The sequence below is a fragment of the Zingiber officinale genome, chromosome 3A (genome assembly GCF_018446385.1).
Source record: "Zingiber officinale cultivar Zhangliang chromosome 3A, Zo_v1.1, whole genome shotgun sequence".
NCBI lineage: Eukaryota > Viridiplantae > Streptophyta > Magnoliopsida > Zingiberales > Zingiberaceae > Zingiber > Zingiber officinale.
The window spans coordinates 146410366-146427369 of NC_055990.1; the positions used below are offsets into that span (position 1 = coordinate 146410366).

The 17004-nt window shown below is 35.0% G+C and overlaps 3 protein-coding genes across 4 annotated transcripts; 1 reads left to right on the forward strand and 2 right to left on the reverse strand.

Annotated features, from left to right (window-relative positions):
* Positions 1–986: 986 nt before the first annotated feature.
* LOC122050753 (transport and Golgi organization 2 homolog) lies at positions 987–2804 on the forward strand. The gene is made up of 5 exons (XM_042611635.1): positions 987–1455; positions 1681–1867; positions 1987–2193; positions 2286–2483; positions 2670–2804. Exons 1-5 carry the CDS (start codon positions 1373–1375, stop codon positions 2802–2804), a joined length of 810 nt encoding a protein of 269 aa, XP_042467569.1. The 5' UTR covers positions 987–1372.
* Positions 2805–3294: 490 nt separating this feature from the next.
* LOC122052693 (outer envelope pore protein 21B, chloroplastic-like) lies at positions 3295–7357 on the reverse strand. The gene is made up of 5 exons (XM_042614360.1): positions 7175–7357; positions 6714–6788; positions 6481–6633; positions 4926–5024; positions 3295–3516 (listed from the first exon to the last, which is right to left on the reverse strand). Exons 1-5 carry the CDS (start codon positions 7268–7270, stop codon positions 3433–3435), a joined length of 507 nt encoding a protein of 168 aa, XP_042470294.1. The 5' UTR covers positions 7271–7357; the 3' UTR covers positions 3295–3432.
* A 2730-nt stretch (positions 7358–10087) lies between these two features.
* Positions 10088–13485, reverse strand: LOC122052694 (peptidyl-prolyl cis-trans isomerase FKBP18, chloroplastic-like). Of its 2 annotated transcripts, XM_042614363.1 has the most exons (7): positions 13169–13485; positions 11610–11680; positions 11417–11503; positions 10878–11027; positions 10714–10773; positions 10365–10443; positions 10088–10272 (listed from the first exon to the last, which is right to left on the reverse strand). In XM_042614363.1, the coding sequence occupies exons 1-6, from the start codon at positions 13458–13460 to the stop codon at positions 10381–10383; spliced, it is 723 nt and encodes a 240-aa protein (XP_042470297.1). In that variant the 5' UTR covers positions 13461–13485; the 3' UTR covers positions 10088–10272; positions 10365–10380. The 2 variants fall into 2 exon arrangements, with proteins under 2 accessions (XP_042470297.1, XP_042470296.1); XM_042614362.1 differs by having other exon boundaries at positions 10088–10443.
* Between the last annotated feature and the right edge of the window lie 3519 nt (positions 13486–17004).

Below are 17004 nucleotides of genomic sequence, written 5' to 3' on the forward strand. Positions count from 1 at the left end.
ATAGCATATTTGAACTCCTTGCAACATCAGAAATTTACAGGAACTTAAATGAGTACAATCGGAGCTCTCTAGGTCTATCAGTAGATTTCGACCACTGATAGACCTAGAGAGCTCCGATTGCACCTATTCCAATTCCTGTGGATTTCTAGAGTTGCAAAGAGTTCAAATATGCTATCTATTGTTTATTTCAGCTTCTTAGAGGTATTAAAATGTAATAAGGAAGAGTCGTCAAAATTCTCCGCGTGCCTGATATGATTCCATATCAGGCCCAACGTAGAGAATTTTGACAATTCTTTCTTATTACATTTTAACACCCCTGAGAAGTCGAAATAAACAATAGATAACATATTTGAACTCCTTGCAACCCGAAAAATCTACAGGAATTGAAATAGGTGCAATTGGAGCTCTCGAGATCCATAAGTGAATTTCGACCAAAATCCATTGATGAACTTAGAGAGTTTCGATTACACCCATTTCAGTTTCTGTGAATTTCTAAGATTTCAACGAGTTCAAATATACTATCCATTGTTTATTTCAATTTCTCAAAAATGCTAAAATGTTTTAGAAGAGTCAATGTGCAAAAGAGAGGAAAAAAGAGGGGAGGAAAGAGAAGAAACATTGCATGCATAGGAGAAAAGAGAAGAGAGAGAAATGATGAGAAATAAAAAAAAAGTAATCAGGAGGATAGAATGAGAAAAATACTATAAAAAGATGGATCTTTTGATAAATAATAAAGTAGCACGTGTCTTTTGATTAAATTTCCGATAAAAATGATAATTTATCAAAGGATATGATCCAGGTTTAATGCTAATGGACCATGAACAGGTGAGGTGAGATAGTAGTAGACATCGGACGGATGGTTGTGAGTCATCTTATATCATAATTATAAGAACAGGGTAAAGTGAAAAGTGAGAAACAGTGGATTGAGACTAGATGCCTCCAAGATAATTTAGACTCTAGAGACCTTTACTATAGTAAATGAACGTAGATTAAAATTGATGTGGTTCTTTTAGTAAATGCAATTCAAGTGAAGTGCCTTGGTCTCATAATGCAAATCACTCCCACATCGATCTAATTGAATCTATAAGTGGCTATTTGATTAAGACTTTAAACTCTTTTGTGAACACAAATTTAGAGACCACTTAAAGCATCCATGTGCAACATTTTACTTATTTTAGATGGCAACTTAAACCCTAGTCAATAAATATGGTCATTGGAATAGGTGAGGATGTGAGAATTTGGAAGGGTTTGTCATGTTTCATTGCTTGCTTGGGTTTTGTTTAGTATGTTGGTAGATGGACACAGATCTATATATATTGTATTTCATCGGGAAAAGAAGAAAAGAAGAAAAGAAGACTAGAGAAAAAACAAGATGTGCATTGTTGCATGGCTTTGGCAAGATCATCCTCTCTACCCACTAATCCTTTTGCACAATAGAGATGAGTTTCATGATAGGTATGACGAAACCTAGTTTCATCGTTTTCCTATTGTTGTTTCTTTAGTTGTGAAAGATTGATTATCTTGTTCATTCTAACACTTGAATTCTTCATTTATAGTCTTTGTCCTAGTGCGGATGATTTGTATCTAAATTGTGAATTATATACATTGTTTGTAACTTTTAAGAGAGATCTCAAAGGATACATATGTAAACCTAGAAGCTAACCAAAGGAATGGTGTCAGGCCTACGGATCCAGTGGGATGGTGGGGAAAATGCACCAAGATCTTGGGAGGAAGGGATGGCTTATGCGGCGGAACATGGTTGGGTTGCACGAGGGACGGAAGGTTGGCTTTCCTCACCAATGTGTTGGAGCCTGATGTCCTCCCCTGCGCAAGAACAAGAGGAGACTTGCCTCTTAGGTTTCTTCAGGTAGGTCATGCATCCTTATAAGCCCCCTTTATAGCTGTAGAATGTGTCGAGATTTAATCTCAATCATTCGTATAAATTGGTTTGTTTTGAGTCCTTGAACAAAAATTAGACCATTGCAGGGGAGGATGAGCCCACTAGAATTTGCAGAGGAATTGAAGGAGGAAGCAAATGAGTATAATGGGTTTAATCTCATAGTTGCTGACATTTCTGCTAAGCTCATGGTTTATGTATCAAATAGACCAAAAGGGGAACCTGTTACTATACAAATGGTCTCACCAGGCCTTCATGTGCTTTCAAATGCGAAATTGGACACCTCCTGGCATAAGGTGAGCAAAGAATTAGGTCGGGATTCATATCTTAATCGGGTCATACAACAAAATATTATATGTTGCTATCGTCAATGTTTAACCTTCCATAGGCACAATGCCTTCGCGCGGGTTTCATCAACCTAATTCTAAATTATGGAGAGGAAGAGGTTATCCATCCCATAGACATGATCGAGAAGCTCATGTGTGACACCACAAAAGCTGATAGAGAAAGCTTGCCCAACACTGGCTGCGATCCGGACTGGGAACTCAATTTGAGCTCCATTTTTGTTGAGGTCAAGACCAAACTAGTAAGCGCAAGTCGAACCCTTTTTTCTTTTTATTTCCCTCGCAAGACTCTCCTTAAGGAATTTTATGGAGGGTGTCTTTTTAGCCATTCGGTCTGGGCATGTCAAGCATGTCTAGATTCAAAAAGATCATAAGATTCGTGCTCATGTAGCCTAGCCAATTCCTTTGTTTTGTATCCAATTGGACAGGGACTCTATGGAACAAGGAGCTCTGCTGCTTTGACTGTGAAGGCAGATGGAAATGTTAGCTTCTATGAGAAATACTTGGAGAATGAAGTGTGGAAGGAGCACACTGTGGCATATGATACCGAGAAGATACATTAGAGAATGATTGGGGTTAATTAGGATAACTACTCGTGTCATAGTTATCCCTAAGAGGATTTTAGTTTAAATTGTCATTGTGGGAAGGGTAAATACAGTTTACCCGCTTATGCTTCAGTTCCTTTTGCCTAGTTATCGTGATTTATTTTCTATCGGTTTGTAACTTTATCATTATCCCTATTCTAAATTATGTTGTCTCAATTGTTTGGCCGATATTGAAAAAAAATATTTTAAACAAAAGGAGCTAAAGTGATAATTTTAAATGTGGAAGAGGAGGAAGAAGATGAACAAGTGCAAACACGACACCTACGAAGGAAGTGATAGTGTAATTCCTTTGGAGAAACATTGAATGAACGGATCGAATGTTGCAATGCTCAACACTCATAAAGGGAGAGGGGTCAATGTGATTGAATCTTTGACATGAAAACTTAACTGAGAAGGGAGGAGCTAGTGCAGAAGCTCCAACGACGATGAAACACAAACAGGGAGAGCATGAAAGAACATTACTCAATAACAACAATCGAAAATGGGTCATGCTATCAATACAATGCCATAGGGTAGAGATGAATCAACTCAAGCCTTCAAAAATGAGTCTCAGTCTTACACCTGCCATAAATGGTAAAGGTAAGGATCAGAGATCAAATCTCACATTCCATTTTCCATTGGCATCGGCGTTAAGGGTCCAATTGTTTTCTCTGATCTGTAAATACGGCACCTGCATTAGTGAGAAAACATTAGGCCTTATTTCATTTGTAAAAAATTTCTCCTTGCGTTGAGAAAAAAAACAACTATTTATCATCATCGTTTTGACCATTCACTTTTAACGAATTCAAAGGTGTCAAAAAAAAGTTAGTGATAGGTATTTTTATCCTCAAACAAGATAGTGCATTATGATCATCGAAAGTTACCTGTCCCCAGAAATATATCATAAATACCTAAAAACATTAAGTAATAAGAAGATGCAATGGGATGCCATTTTCTAGAAGATAATAAGGTAATCGAACTAGAATTTAATGGGGAGATAAGAATCATGCAGCCCATCCTTTAGGGGTGTAAACGAATCAACCATGCCAAGCTTAACTTTCTTCAAGCTTGTTTTATTTTTTTATCGAGAATGTTCAAGTTTGTTTATTAAAAAATCTCATTAAGCTCGACCCAAGTTTGAACTTTTTATCAAGCTCAACTAACAACATAGTTGTCCTTATAATTTTGGTTAAATATTTATTAAATCGATGAAACTTATATTATTTCCTTACTTTTAATTTATTATGAATATAATTTAAGATTGTAAATTTTATAAAATACTATATTCTTAGTTTTCTTACATTTTTATGAATTTGAATAAAAAATAAGAAATAAATTATAATTAAAATTTCACATTAATAAATTGTTCATGAACATTAGTGAACCGAGCTCACAAATGTAAAAGCTTATTTCTTTTATATATACTTTCACTATTGGACGAACATAAACAAATTTGTTCACAAACATGTGGTTCATTTCCAGCCCTACTAGTCCTAGATAATGGGATATAAACCTGACATTCTAGCCTACTGAATGAGAATTGAGAAGTTGAGGCTTTTCTCTCCTTTTAGTCATCACCAAAATAGCGTATGAATATCTATATATTAAAGAGGAATATGCCCCTCTGAATCTTACTCCCACAAGATTATTTTCTGTTGGCTGGCCTGGGCCCATAATATTCTACAGTGTAAAATGGAGGGCTCTCTCGAACTTCGGAATTGTTGGTTTGAATGCAATCAAGGTTCTATCATCAGTCTTACCATACCGTACAACTTCCACTGTAATCCAAAGCAACTTTCAAGTGTCTACTGACATATGGCAAGACCAGGAGTCCCTTAATGGTAACTGTGGGAGAAAGCACGACTTTACAATCCCATGAAACATACGCGATCTATCACAATACCCAACACATCAAAACCCACCATTCAAGATTGTGTATATGCTGAATGTAACCCGCTTACACAGATAGTCAATTAGAACACATTGCAAGTGCGGTCTAAGGGGTCTACGAGCACAGCTTGCTCAGGATGATATATATACAACTAGGAGTTCATGATGCAGATCTAAGTTGCCAAGTGTCATCTAGGGAAAGACACATACCTGGTTACTGATATCATATCCAAATTTAATCCTCACATCTTGTTCTTTCTGGAAATTGAGAATGGCCCATGCTAACTCAACTGCACCTTTTGCCTTCCTCTACAGATATAAATAATAACTCTTTTAAGGTAAATTGAGAATTTCAAGTTTATGAAAACAGTCAGAATGTACATAACACTGTCATACTGATGTAACAATCACAGACAAGATAGAAAACTAACTATCAATAAATTAACAAGGGGTTCGTCTCCACTCGACATATGATATATGGTACGCGACAGAAGTTAAGAATCATATTACAAACTAATAATTTGGATTGTAAATGAAAAAGAAAATGACTAAGAGACAATTGAGCATAAATAAACTCGACTTATACTTAAACCCCTCCCTTACCTGTAGAGAAAAGCCTGAACAATAGAGAAAAGCTGAAACAATGAAGCTTATGTACACAGGGACAATCACACTCGAAGTATTTCTCTCACATGACATCTATTATTGCTGAAAGCAATTGTCTCGTAATGCTCATCTCACTAGTGATACCATACTATGCCCAAAGAGAAATTAAGAATGTGCAACATAATCTATACAATTTTCATCATCATGTGGGACAAACCAATAATAAACTACACTCACTTCAAACTTTGAGTTGTTACTTTTGCATGAACTCTATTACATAATTTTCATGTCCTATTGAGCTAACGAGCAGTAAAACTATACTGAATTCAAACAATGAGCTCGGACGAAGTGCATAATATAATTCTCACAAGTGAGTTACTTAATGGGATCAGTACGCCAGTAATTTATATATTTAGCCCAAACAACAAGCTATTACTTGTGCAGACAATTTGTCATGCAGTTGTGAGTAGATGAAATGGTGATCAAACATAACCATTACCACCATAAGTAAGAATACAAGATTGTCATGAATGATCTTGCGTGACTTGCCTCATTGAGAATTTCAAACTCAGGCAAATGATAAGATATTTACTAATGATTCTAATATAAACTGAAAAGTGTCTTGGTTTAAATATGAAGTAGTAGAGCAAAAGAAAAAGGGCATCAATCACATCCAACATCTTAAACAGAACTGCAATTCAGATTGACAATTTCACTTGCAAATTGACTTAGCTAAGAGATATTGCCACACAGGCTTTTCTGTCAAATGACAATCCTGAAACAGTGAACATAAATCAATGAAGAGTCAATGAAAAATATCAGTAACATAGAATTTAACCCAACCCCCATAGTGAACCATGGTACAAATAATCAAGCCCTATTATCCAGAAATATCTACAAGTAATTTTAGATTATCCGTAGTATTCAACAAACCTAGAGGCAAGAACCATTAAAATTATCCTTGAACTAGGCTCACTCAATGATGACTTAACTGGCTGGTTATGATACTTCAAATCAATTTATCATTCAAATGTGTGTTCTCAATTCAAGAAGAAAAGAGTAACAAATTACATCCAAGACAATGCTCATATCTCTTAGTCATTATAGAAATTTCACAATTTAAATTGGAAAAAAATGGGAAATATCAAAAAGTACAAACCTCCTTAAATCCTTCAGCAAAATAGTACCTCCCTTTCAAGTTTATGCCCGCTAATCCATTGGCTGTGATTGGGAATGCTCTCTTTGCTTGAACAGTATAGCTCAGTTTCTCATCTTTGTTAAATTGGACGCCCATACCCATGCTGGCTGACGCCTACTCGATCAGAACAAAAGTCACTCCACAAACTCAGATTCTTATTATGTTCAAAGCATATATCAGCGCAAAAGATGTACCTCAGGATAAAAATGCCGAAACATTAAAGAAAGATAACTAGGACTTCCAGATTTGGTGTCTAACTCCGCATGAGCCTGATAGGATACAATATAATTAGTTTATCCAGAAAGAAAAACAGAAAAATTCAGCAACACCGTGGAATTCATCATTTCTAAACAAGAAACGAGAATACAATATAATTAGTTTCTCCAGAAAGAAAAACAGAAAAATTCAGCAACACCGTGGAATTCATCATTTCTAAACAAGAAACAGTAATCATAGGAAGCAATGCATGAAACATTTAGACCTAAAAGCACAAATGTAAGATCCATACTATTTTTTCTCCTCCTTTTTTTTTGGCTAGATATTCTGATCTATATGGAGAAAGTCCAAAGTCCAAAGCTAATTGTTTCCTTCTTACGAAAACAGAAAGATCCAGTCCCGACGCAAAGGAGAGAGGGAAGTAAGGATGGGAATGAACCTGGAGTAGGGTATCGGAGGCGAGTGGAATCCTCTCCTTGGCGTGGATGCGAAGGGACTTGGAATCACCATCGTACCTCAGCGAGCTCTGCATCATCCTTCCTGCTCCAACCCTAGCGGAGCAGCAGTAGAAGAAGATAAGATGGCCGGACGCTTCAGGGGACTGCGTCGTTCATTTATAGAAGAAAAAAGATGGGAAAAAAAAAACAATGAATTGTTGACTTAAAAAAAACAATTTAAAATGTTTTGGTTAATATTTAAGTTAACTCGAATAGGATCTTATCAATCATTTCGACAATTCGACCACATGTTGAACTAGTTTTTCAAAAAAAATAATAATAATAAATAATAGATAAGTTTCTAAAACATTTATATCATAAATTTAAAATTATCAAATCTTAACCACTTTTTCATTTTACTTTCATCCAAAAAAAAAAATCAACCGATTAATTTTTTTCAAGAGGAATCATTTTTTTTCTATTCAAAAAATTCATAAGTCAATTTTAATTAAAATTGATTGATGAACATAAAGACACATTCATATTCAAAAAATCATTGTTTTCAATATATTAGATCAAATTGATATTTGATAATATTTTTACATTCAGGAGAACTAAACAAACATATAGAAACTAGTGTCATGTTATTTGAGTTCTCTAGGTCCAACAACAAGTTTCGACCAAAACTGGCTGATGGACTTAAAAATATTAGAATGATATGAAATCAGTTCTTATATGTTCATCTAATTCTTCTGATTATAAAAATACTATCAAACATCAATTTGACGTAATATATTTAGAGTAGTAATTTTTTTTTGAAACTATGACTGAATGAACTTAAATAAAATCAATTTAGGTTCATTCAGCCAAAATTAGTTGATGGACCTAGAGAGTTTAGAATGAAGTAAAACTAGATTTTATGAGTTCTTTTAGTTTTTATGATTATATTTATATCCTCAAACATCAATTTAACTTAATATATTGATAGCAATGATTTTTTAAACACATATATCCGAAAAATTAATTTGTGTTCAAAAAATCACCACTCTTAATATATTGAGTCAAATTGATATTTGATAGTAGTTTTACAATAAGGATAATTGGATGAACACATATGAACTGATTTCATATTATTTCGAGATCTCTAGCTCCATTAGTTAGTTTCAGCTAAAATAGGTTGATGGACATAAAGATCTCAAAATGACATGAAACCAGTTTTTATATTTTCGTTTAGTTCTCCTGATTATAAAAATGCTATCAAACATCAATTTAACCTAATATATTGAGAGCAGTGATTTTTTTAGCACGAATTAGTTTTCAGATACATTCATATTTAAAAAATAACTGCTCTCAATATATTGAGTCAAATTAATGTTTGATATCATTTTTACAATCAGTAGAACTAGATGAACACATAAGAGCTAATTTCTTATCATTCTGAAATCACTAGATCCATTAGTTGATTTTGGCTGAAACCGATTGATGGATTTTTCGAACACATAGAAAGAAAATCAATTCGACTGGAAAAAAAAATCAGACTAATTTTTTTTCTAGTCAAGTTGATTTGAGGACGAGGATAAAATGGGAAGTGAGTACACAATTTGATAATTTTAAAACTATGATATATGATTTGAGTATTTTGAAAACTTATTTACTGGTTCGATAAAAATTGTAGTTTTTTTATTTTGTCAAAAATTAAATGGCCAAAAATAAAAGGACATCATTTTCAAAATAGTCAATGCACGTTCCATTTCCAATTAAAGGCAAATGGATACCCCATTAAATATGAATGATTTAAAATACCCTTATATTATATGAGCACTCGATCTACACAGTGTAGAAGCTACATGCTGGCTTCTACAACATGTAGAAGGTTCGATCCTCGAAGTATTATTATCTGGGGTTAGCGTCCTGACCATGCGCTTTCAGCTGTGTACTTTCATTTACTTCCCTCCATATCTGTGGGATCGACTCTAGGGGGCCGCTGATGTAACGGTTCCACATTTTTTTTTCTACAACATGTAAAAGTTATATGCTAGCTTTTATACCATCGATTGTGATCGAATAATGTTCATTTGATAGTCCCCATCAGTTATTTTAATTAGGTTATCACTCATAGAATCACTCATATCAGTTATTTTGAAGCAAAATCAAAATAATATAAAGTTACTATTGTGAAAACTAACAACTGGCTTCTACAATGTGTAGAAGCTAATATATACACTATGTAGAAGCTGACTTCTACACTTGTAGAAGCTATATACTAACTTCTACCTCACTGAGTGATCAAATAATATAAGGATATTTTGCATAATTTGTGTTAAATGAAATGTCCATTTTAATTGGAAATGGAATGTTTCGTTCAAATAAAATTATTCCAAATTTTAACTGATTTTATTTTTATTTTTGATAAACCATATTTAAGATTTAAATAGATTGTTTGGCTCATTTAAAAAAATCTTAAATAGACGAATAAGTAAACTCTTATGATATATAAAATACGATACCTAGTGTTTGCAGCCACTGAACTAGGTAAAAGAGTGAGTTCATATCTAACATGTGCACTAGTACACCACACTGCATAAAACCAATGTTTTCAAAACTAGAGGGAACTGGTTGCTTGGTGATCGCTCTGAAGCATTCAATTCGATCGATTGGGAAGTCAGTTGAATGGGCCACAAAAACTGAGAACCAGAGATTCATCCATCGGTTCGGATTTAAAAGCCTAGCATAACAAATTTCAGATGCTGAATTACTACATCAGAGTGAGTTCTGTACTTCTATGAATTAGTACAAGCATGAGCTCACCTGCAACACATTGTTCCAATTCAACATTGTAAACAGAAGTGTTACCACAATGAGAGATAGAGCTAACGCCGAATATACATGCCGATAACACAGTGGAGGATAATATGGAAGTTGCAAACTAAGGAACCATATTTTCTTTCCCAAATAACATATAGGAAGCTTGAAAGTATTCATCATGGGTTTAATTTAACTTGAACATTTACAAAAAAACTAAAATAATATACACGGTGCACCGACAAGTTAACCAAACATTCTACTAGCCTTGGTCTTGCATTTCAAGAAGGGGATCTTGCTGAAACAAAAGGCACTTTGTATTTCATTCATGAAGTAGAAGACTTTTGCCTGTCTGGCAAACAAACTAAACAAAGTCCCCGAGATGCTGACCTCTTAAGAACATAGATTACTTTCCTCCTGGAGGTACCACTTCCAAAAGCTCCACATTCATTTCAAAATCAACTCCAGGCTACAAGGTTGAAAATTCACGAAAATTAGCCGCTTTAAAGATACCTACAAGAGTTTGTGCATAATGATTGCTCCCCATCATTTTAGTTTTTCCTCATTCGCTCATTCCAAACTAGGAGTGTGATTAGGAACCATAGATCTACTTTCTAGACTGAACATGAACAATAGATGAGATAATGCATATAAACAAAAAGATAGATCTACTTTCCAGACCGAACCCATAAAAGTTATTGATGAAACGATGAATTTCAGAAATAATATACACTCTTACTGGTATTTCATTCATCCCCTTTTTTCCATAACCCACTTCAGGGGGGATGATCACCGTTCTCTGCACCATTCAAGATAGAACATGGACATGAAAAGCCAAGACAGTGTAAGCTACGAATGTGCTTCAAGGAAACATGTAAGCAAAAAGATTTTGTAGACACTCACCATCCCACCTACTCTCATGCCTTCGGTTATCGTATACAGAGCTGCTGGGGGTTTCGGTGCAGCCTGGGCAGAATAAAGACCATTTGCATTGTCCACAAATTCACGCTTTCTTTCTTTACCAGGTAGTGAACCAACAATAAATTCATATGGCTACTAAAAGAAGAAAGCTCTGTCAGTGCTACAATTTCACAAAAGTTTGTCATGGACAGACACTAAAAATGAGCAACGATGTTAGCAAAAATGCCAAGCAGCAACGAGTTGTGAGCATGAAAACAAGAATACAGAATTACTCGGAGAAGAATTGATTGCGGACAAAATTTATTTACATGAAAATAGGAAGGAATTATGCTATAATCCACATAGCAATAAAAAAACACATGATAGGAAACTTGGATCTCTATGTTTCCCTCCGAATTAGTGATTACATGAGGAAATCACTTAGTGTTACCACAAGAATGCAATCATGAGTAAATACGATCAGCATTACTGAAGAAGACACAATGCAAATGCTACAATCAAATTGCGCTCGTGGAAATAACCTGTGCAATGATGCGATTTCCAGCTAGAAGTTTAGACTCACGACTAGAAACTGCTGTGATCCCTCGAAAGATGCAGTCGAAGTGTACCTAAAAGAGCAAAGGTCAGCATACAATGATGTGGTTTGCATTTTCATCTGCAAAGAAAACATTTGTCACTGGAACAAGTAGTCAGGCAATTTGATATGGAAACAACCTGCACTGTGAGGCCTTTCTCAGCTTTGGGGCCCTTTCCCTCAACAAGATCATAGTACTTCAAGCCTTCAGCTGTTTTAAACATTTAGACCTCAGAAAACTGAAAATTAAGAAAATATGAAATTACTAAAACACCAGAAACATATACTAAAAGATCACAGGACTTCAATTTTTTTTTTTTTTTTTGATAATCCATGTTTCCAGCTCGAGATCACAGTACTGCAAGCCTTTGACTGTTGTACACATTTAGATGTCATTAAATCAAAAATTAAGAAAATATGGCGTTACTATAGCACAGAAGAAACTTAATCTAAAAGAGAGAAGTCATGTAGTACCACAAAGATTATAGTTCATTTGACTTTAAATAATATGCTGAAAAAATAAGCATAATTGATGCTTCAAAATATCAACTTGTCTAGCATTTTTTTTCCCTATCTTATCAATCCATTTAAAGGCCATTTTGACATAACTTGAGCAAATATAGAATAATACAGAGAAAATCCAAAAACCTTATCATTAAATGTTTCCACTAAAATATCATATGCTTCATATTGTCGAGCCTGCTGCAATTACAAGTATAAAAAAATTGCACTTATTGAGGGTACTCTTTCATTTGCTAAAATTGAGTGTTAGATGATGACAACAGAACTCTCAAAATAAACTATCTTTCATTATCTCAAAGTAATGGTTCCACACAGGGTTTTGGTAAACTAATTCAGGGGTGGGAGTGACTTACCACTGCACCCTACACCTAGGACAGGCTCAACATGGAGCTCAACCTATATGAACCGCTTATAATGAACCAACAGTTGGACAGTTGATATGTTGCACTTGGGGAGCCAGTTTGGGCTCAATTGCAGCCCTATGCAGGAAATCTAGTGTATAATTATTTAACTTTTTTAGCATTGTGTTGGTGTAATTCAGCTGGAATTTTGTGACTGCTGCAATTTTCTCAATTAGTGGAGCATTTTGGAACCTCCAAGATCCCTTAGGAGATTTGCAGATTCTCATAGACCAAGAAGTTTGCATGAAGGAAGGTTTTCTAATTCTCTGGGAGAGTTTCTGGTGTCCATGAAACCTAGGGATGAGGTTACATTGAATTGTGATGGACGTTATTCCAACCCGGCTTATATAGGAGATTGAGAATAATCACTGCGGGAAAATTGCCTCCAGTTTGCTCCCATCACAAACATACACACAAAGGTTATAGAGCTGACGGCGTTCAAATTAGTCTACAAAACCACTATTAACCAGAATGCCCTTGTGACAAGAAGACAAAGGCTTCAGCAACGGTGCATAATACAAGAAGATGAAGAAAATTTAAAAGAGATGATAACCGAATGAGGCAGGAGAAGTAGAGCAATCAGTGCAAATAAAGTAATTCCTTTTAAAAACAAAAGACACTAAAAATTTGCATCCGATTATATCCTTCACCAACAAAAATACAAAGATTACAGAACTGAGCTAGCCAGATTGGGCTACAAAGCCTATAAATTAGAATGCCTTTGCGATACTAGGAAATGGTGCATAAAAGAAGAAGATGCAGGAAACTCAACTCACGGCTGGTCATGTACTCCTCCGGAGGGATGGCCTTTCTCCCCCTTCTCTCTCGTGCGTGCGAAAGAAGGGGTGGCGCAGTGAAGCTGAGGGGAAGAGCTGAGATGGTCAGGATAACATCTCGTCGGGAAACGGGGAGTCGTGTAGAATGAGTTAGAGGAGGAGGATGAGGAGAAGGAGGAGGGTGGTACAGTAGCTTCTTCTGCGCTTTCGATGAGCGGAGGTCAGCATCGGAAGGAGGAGGAGGAGGAGGAGGAGGAAGCCCCATCCGGAAGAAGACAGGAGATGAAGTCATTGCTTTGGATTTAGATTGAAGGGAAACGAAATGAGGCTGTCCACTTGTATACTCTTCGGAGATTTTTCTGGTCCGGGATTGGTTCACTTGATGGGTGCATAGGTAATGGTGTAAAAAAACTCGCTGCCTATCTGTAATTCTATGAAATGGTTATCCAATAATAAAAATATTCATCCATAAATATTACTGATTAAGTATTAGAAATTAATTAAAGTAAATTATCTAGATAATTAAAAATTAATTGAATGTTTATAAGTAAAAAGATTGAGAGAGTGAGAGAAAGAGAGAAAAAGAGTAAGAGAGAGGGAGTGATCAAGGGAGAGTGAAAATAATTTTGGGGATGAGTTTAGGATTTTAATTTTACTATGATACTAGCTAATGTTCTTATATATTGTTCATCTCTTTACCTTCTATGTTTATGATCTTGTAGAGATTCTAATTAAATTACCAATACAACCCCATGACAATTACACAAGAGTGTTTACATAATTTGTACTTTAATGTTACGAAGTAAAAGAGATAACATAAAGAAACCAACTAAAGGGATACTCCTTGTCATTAGGGGCCTCCAGTTATACAATCTCTAAATTACACAAGTTGTCCCCAGGGCGTAGCACAGCTGGGGGCGCATGGTTTCGTGGTCGAGAGGTCCAGGGTTCGATACTTGGGGTGTCATTGCCTGGGGTTAGCGTCCCGACCATGCGCTTTCAGTTGTGTACCTACATTTACCTCCCTCCATATTCGTGGGACCGGCTCTAGGGGGTCGCTGATGTGGTGGTTCCACATTTTTTTTCTAAATTACACAAGTTACTTCCTAACACTGAGTTGGTAAAAACTCATTAAACTCTAATTAGATAATTCTTTGTAGAGATTTAACCCCCATTTCAAAGCGATGACTCCGGAAAGTCCAGTTAAATGGATATCCTCTGTCACTAGGCCCCCGGTCATACAATCCAAAACTTCTCCTCTACATTATGACCAAACCTTGACATTCATATGCATTCACCATTTACACATTTCATCAAACACATACAAGACACAACACATTTAGAACAAGTCATAAACATATCATAGAATAGAAAAATGACTAAATACATAGTTCATATATCATCATCACATCATAATTACTCTCTACATCCTAAATCGGGAGAATCTACTCCATGGAGAAGGGAAACATACCCAAGAGATAAAGAAATACAAATTTACAACTCATTAAATGAAATAAAGATAAGAGATATGGTTATCCATGAGTTCCAGTGTCGTTAGAGATGTTCCCTTACTCCGGAGGAGGACGAATCATCGAAGGCGGCTTCAAAAGATGGCTCTAGGGTTTCCCCCAAGGGGAGAACCTATTGGACCTTCGTTAACCGGTAAAAGGGGGGTTGAATAACCCTGAAATGAAATCCATAATTTTTCTTGCTTTTTGAACTAGCAAGGAAAGAGGCATAATGGTTATTTGCTTACAATATAGGTGATTGATAATCTAAGGCAATGAAAAGGTCACTAAAAACTTTTTCATTGAAGGTGGAGAAACCTCTTACAAATTTTAACAACTCAGAAAGAAGTATAGAAAGTGAATACAAGTTGTTATTTAATTCCTACGTCCAAGAGACTTTTTATACCCTCCTGGCATAATGTTACTGTTGGTTGACGTGGCTCAGAGGCACCTCCAAAGGGATCTAGGGCGCCTTTAGTGTGGATAGAATTTTATCCGAAGTGTAACGGTTGCTAATGTTTCTACCGCATTGGAGGGACCTTCAATGTGCTTGGGCTACTTTGACACTATTCATTCAAGGCACCTTAGACACAATGGAGGTACCTCGGGTCCTGAATGCGGCAGCTTTGCTGCCAAAGGTCAAGACACCTCCAAAGTCATTGGAGGCGCCTCAAACACTGTTCATTTGAATGGTCAATTATAGTATTGACCAATCTTTTCCCCATGCTCTCTTAGGTGATTCTCCAGCCATCTAGAATTGAGCTTATTGGACCAGTTAGGGCCGACAAGAGGGGGTTAAGTTTATCTGTCAAAAAGAAAAATAAACATCTTTCTCGACCGTTAACTAGAAAACTAGGCTTTTGAGACACAACAAAATATGTCTTAAATTATAAATTTAATGTCTCAAAATATTTTTGAGACGGTAATGTATTCGCCCCTAATACAAATGTCTCAACAAAATATTGAGACAGTTGTACTGTCTCAAATGCTATTTAAGACGGTGATAAGACAATTATTTAATTGTCTTAAAAGTATTTAAGACAATTATTGTTTTGTCTCAAATGTTATGTCTTATCCTGTGAAAAAACTAAAGACACTAAATCGAGATGGTAATGTGCTGTCTTAAATAGAAGTGAAGATAATAAATTACTGCCCCTAATATTTTAACTTGTTAGATGTAATAATTATGACAAAAATTAATAATCTTTAAAGAACATTTATTATACAAATTAATCTAGATTAAATTTATTAAATTATCATTTCAAAACAAAAGGAAAAACTCTCTTTTTATAAATTAAAAATGATATCCACAATATAAAATTCTATAATCATTAATTGAAGTGCATCCAACATTCATCCAATAACAGAAATATCTACATATATATCATTAATTTGATAATAAAAAATAACTATTCCCATGAAAGTTATACAAAAGAAAATCTAAAGAACAACTCCTCGTGATCTAGAGATAACTTCTATAACCCTTCTTCACCAAAATCCTGAACATAAAAAAAAACACTTATTAGAGGTAAAGATAATTTATAATATATACTGTTAAAAAAAATCAATAAATAGAATATTTCAATAAGAAATCTCATCATCTAACACATAATCCTCTTTCTTGCAACTATATATATATACAACATAAACAACCCCAAGTTAAACAAACCTCTTCATCTCGTAATAGGAAATGATGGTTTATGTGTTTGTCAATATCTTTGTCTTTCAAGTTGTTGCACCTGTAAAATAAATTTATCTACAGCTTAAAAATATGTACAATACTACATCACTAAATTGTTAATAAAATTAAAAAAAATCTTATGAAAACAACTACTGATGTACCTGTTGGTTATCTAATCCTTGTTCATGTGAAATAATATTATCTGCAACCTAAATAAAAAATAATGTACGTATCACAAAACTACCAAACTTCATTATAAAAGTCAGTTATTTAAATAAAGTAAAGATATCTTTTGATTTTTAAATTCACTGAATTCCATACCAAGATGAGTCAATGGGGATTCATGATTCTCTAACTTTGATTGAAGTACATCTATTTGAGATTTCATTTGATTTAGAATAGGAGTCACTACTTTCATATACTCTGCTACAGCTTTCTCCGTAGACATTTTTATTAACTCATTTGAATGTTCATTAGATAACAAGGGGTGAGTACGCATATCAAAAGGACTATGACCTAAACCCATAGTGCGAACATAACCATGACTTTGATTTCCCATGAAACTATTGAATATCTTCTGTCTCAACTCAGGTGTTTGATCCTCAATAGGTACCGCTAATAACTTTTCTTGCATTTGACTCTAGATG